The sequence below is a fragment of the Salarias fasciatus genome, chromosome 13, assembly GCF_902148845.1.
Source record: "Salarias fasciatus chromosome 13, fSalaFa1.1, whole genome shotgun sequence".
Classification (NCBI taxonomy): domain Eukaryota; kingdom Metazoa; phylum Chordata; class Actinopteri; order Blenniiformes; family Blenniidae; genus Salarias; species Salarias fasciatus.
Window position 1 is genome coordinate 962,878 of NC_043757.1, and position 4,326 is coordinate 967,203.

General features: G+C 55.2%; 1 protein-coding gene across 1 annotated transcript in view; it reads right to left on the minus strand.

Annotated features, from left to right (window-relative positions):
- Nucleotides 1-810: 810 nt before the first annotated feature.
- Nucleotides 811-4,326, minus strand: part of mcm8 (minichromosome maintenance 8 homologous recombination repair factor) — a 17,172-nt gene continuing 13,656 nt past the window's right edge. The window contains 5 exon segments of the mRNA XM_030106492.1: nucleotides 811-837; nucleotides 839-908; nucleotides 1,878-1,969; nucleotides 3,605-3,673; nucleotides 4,020-4,105. Coding sequence (XP_029962352.1) covers nucleotides 811-837; nucleotides 839-908; nucleotides 1,878-1,969; nucleotides 3,605-3,673; nucleotides 4,020-4,105 — 344 coding nt within the window.

Below are 4,326 nucleotides of genomic sequence, written 5' to 3' on the forward strand. Positions count from 1 at the left end.
AGAGCCGCAGAGCGGACTCTGGTTTGATTCCCCTTCCAGCCTCAATGTCAGAGCGGCGCTAAAGAGCATCAGACAAGACTCCCGAAATACACACTCCGAGTTACACACTATGAAATACACACTCCGCCTCATCCAACATGGACCAGGAGCCACACTGCAGGCCGCCACGGCACGCCACGCCACGCCACGCCACGCCACGCCACGCCACGCCACGACAAAGATCCCAGAGCAGAGAAACGGTCATTGGGGTTGATGATGAGCCCCAGGTTCAGGCCCAGAGGGTCGAGAGTGTGTGTGTGTGTGTGTGTGTCCAGGCTGAACACCACTCAAACATCCACTGAAATGTAAATTCCTGATTTTCTGACACGTTCTGAGAGGAAAAACACTTTCTGAGAAACTGATTATTCAGTGGAAACAGATTTAATGACGCTTCTCTCTCTCTCACTCACACACACACACACACACTCTCTCTCTCACTCACACACACACACACACACACACACACACACACACACAGAGCAGATTTCCTCTTTTAATCAGACACCATTGGCTTATCAAAGCGACAGTCATGTGACGGGGTTCAGCTGTGGGCGGCGGCTTGACGTGAGTCCCGGCTAAATCTGATCCGCGTGCAGACCGCCGCCGCCGCCGCCGCCGCCGCCCCCTGTAGTGCTGCAGTCGACCATCTGCGGCCCGGCTTGGTTTCCTGGCGTTGTCGCCATGGCGACCGGTGGACGGCTGTCACGGCCGCCGCCGGCGGTCGTCCCCGGCTGCCTCCGTCCCCCGTCGTCCTCCGACTGGGTCCCTCCTTCAGGACGGCGGCCTGGTGTTGAGCACCCCGGACCGTCTTGCGGCCGTAGTGCCAGTAGCTGTAGCCCGACGCCGCCGTGGTCACGGCCGTGACGTACCTGCAACACAACCGACAGCTCTGACCCCTCCCCTCACCGCTCTGACCCCTCCCCTCACCGCTCTGACCCCGCCCCTCACCGCTCTGACTCCTCCCCTCACCGCTCTGACCCCTCCCCCCACCGCTCTGACCCCTCCCCTCAGCGCTCTGACCCCCTCCCCCCACCCCCGCTCTGACCCCTCCCCCCACCGCTCTGACCCCTCCCCCCACCGCTCTGACTCCTCCCCTCACCGCTCTGACCCCTCCCCTCAGCGCTCTGACTCCTCCCCTCACCGCTTTGACCCCTCCCCTCACCGCTCTGACTCCTCCCCCTCAGCGCTCTGACCCCTCCCCCGAGCGCTCTGACCCCTCCCCTCACCGCTCTGAACCCTCCCCTCAGCGCTCTGACCCCGCCCCCCAGCGCTCTGACTCCTCCCCTCAGCGCTCTGACCCCTCCCCTCACTGTTCTGACCCTCCCGTCACTGTTCTGACCCCTCCCCCTCACCGCTCTGACCCCTCCCCTCACCGCTCTGACCCCTCCCCCTAGCGTCTCTGACCCCTCCCTCACCGCTCTGACCCTCCCCTCAGCGCTCTGACACCCGCCCCCATCGCTCTGACTCCTCCCCTCAGCGCTCTGACCCCTCCCCTCACTGTTCTGACCCCTCCCCTCACTGTTCTGACCCCTCCCGTCACTGTTCTGACCCCTCCCCTCACCGCTCTGACCCCTCCCCTCACTGTTCTGACCCCTCCCCTCAGCGCTCTGACCCCTCCCCCACCGCTCTGACCCCTCCCCCTCACCGCTCTGACCCCTCCCCCTCCACCGCTCTGACTCCTCCCCTCAGCGCTCTGACCCCTCCCCCTCCTGAACAGCAGCTGCTCCCGTTCGGAATCGACTGACTGAGGAGTTTGAGTCTGACCCCCACCTGACAGCTGAATGACCTGACTGACCCTAATGACCCCGTATGACCCCGCCCCCCGGCGGCCGGCTCACCATAAGCCCTGCAGCAGGACGCTGTCGGTGAAGTGGAAGACCGGAGCGGCGAGCGAGGCGGCGACCAGACACAGCTGGATGGCCGTGTTCACCTGGAGGAGACGGGACCAGAACACACAGCAGAGAGAGAGAGTGTGTGTGTGTGTGTGTGTGTGTTCACAACGAGGCTGACGTCCATCATTCACACGAAGTAAAACTTTTTGTGATTTTAACTTTAATTTTTCTTTTCTTCTCTCAAACTACTTTCAGCTCATCTTGATGCTAAAAGACTGAAAACATCAGACATCAGTGGGACGCGGAACCGCAACGCTGGAAGCAACGCTTTCAAGTAGGGCTGAACGGTATGGGGAAAATACTGAATTGCGATATTTCCCCTCAATATTGCGATTGCGATATAGAATGCGATATTTAGTCTATTTTTTTTATTATTTGTTTCAAAGTTTAAACATTTCTTTTCCATAGGTTACTTCTATTTGTTAGAATTAAATAAAAAGATGTATGACTTGCAACAAACTGAACTTTATTAGATCAGTCATTAAAAAATAGAACAAAATCTGTAGATTCAAAATTTAAAAGTCACTAAAAAAACAACTTAAGACACGAGGGAATGAAGCACCTGCGAATGCTTGGCCTGTTCCAGCACTCCAGCCATCATTTTCTCTTTGATCCCGTCTTGTTGGGTCTCTGTAACGAGGTTCTGCTCAGGGATGCTGATCCTCTGGCCTCAGTCAGAACTGTCTTCTTCTTCCAACTGTGGGACAGTGTCCCCCCAGCTTCCTGCACATCCTGTTGCCCCTGAGACTCTTCCATCTTAAAGTACATTGTCTAAATATAAATACGAATAACACATTTTGTCATAGGAGGCTACATCAACATACAAACACACACACCTGACTACGTTAACATGCAGTCAATATTCAGATTAAGGCCAATATTCCGTTTCTGAACATCTGGAATAACCCGTCTACCTGCTGAAACAGATGATTATTCCTGTGTACGTGATCAGGATGCCCCATTCAAACCACGGCCACAGACGACGCCATGGCTGCATGTGCACTCCATGGCCACTAGGTGTGCTGTTTGCATGTTCAACCTTATTTTGCACAGACACCACAGAGGAAGAAGGGCTGCAGGCCTGCAGGCTCTCTCTGCATGTTGTTAGGAAAAAAAAGTGTGAGACGGCTAGACGTGGTAAAATGTCAATGATGCGATGCAGCGTTTTATCAATAAACGAGAGAACTGAACCATCGTTTCCGCACATTTCATTTACTGAGTAGCAGCTAAACTGTATCACTAGTTCATGTACTCAAAAGACCAGATTCCTTGCAGACAGAACACGCGCAGAACAGTATTTAATGTGCCTTTCGACCGTGATATTCCTGTCTGTCTCCCTCGCTCTCTCTCTCCCTCATACACACACACACACACACACGTTGCTGTTCCACATCTTTTTTTAAATCCGCTGTCATTGCGCAAAACTAGTCTCGGTGATCGCGCTGCTCCAGTCAGCGGCACCTTGTTAAACCAGCAGCCTGCACGGCGCCCTCCGATGTAAATTTGCGTCACGTGACGTCTTATCGCGCACCTTGTGATATGCAAATCGCGTTTTGTAATATCGCGAGATTATCGCAAATGCAATATATCGTTCAGCCCTACTTTAAAGGATAGAGTAGTGTGTGTGTGTGTGTGTGTGTGTGTGTGTGTGTGTGTGTGTGTGTCTGTCTCACCTTGCTGAAGAGCGTGGGCTGCAGCTGTGCGGTGGTGTAGCAGGGGTTGAAGAACTTACTGAGCGTGACCTGAAGAGACAGAGAGGACATCAGCTTCTCTCATTGTTCCAAACAGAAACTCGCTTCTCTGAGCACCAGGGACAAACCTCCACCCTGTAAAACTGTTCAAGAAACTCTACAACACATTCAGGGCCGCTAGTTCAACTCCGAGACAAAAACTAACTTTCGAGCCAAATTGTGATAAAAGCGCTGCGGCTCTGGTTCCAGAACGCCGTCCTCCGATCTGATGACAGTCCAGGTTTATTCAGATGATAAAGGACAAACGAGTCAACAGCGGACCCGCGCGGACCAGGACACCGGTCTGACCATCCAGTGACCAGCTGCTCTCGGGTCAGCCCAGGCGCTCTGAGCTCACCGGCGGAGGAACCGTCTTGTATCGGACCCAGAAGACGGCGGCGATCAGACCCACGTCCCTGAAGATCACCAACGCCGTGAGGGGGGCTGCAACACAGGACGGGACGGTCAGAGAGAGAGGGGCGAGAGAGGGGGAGAGAGACTGGCGAGAGGTGGGCAAGAGAGGGGGCGAAAGAGGGGGAGAGGGGGTGAGAGAGGGCGGAAAAGGGGCGAGAGAGGGGGAGAGAGGGTGGAGAGGGCGAGAGGAGAGGCGAGAGAGAGGAGATGGGGCGAGAGAGGAGTGAGGGGCAAGAGAGACGGGTGAGAGA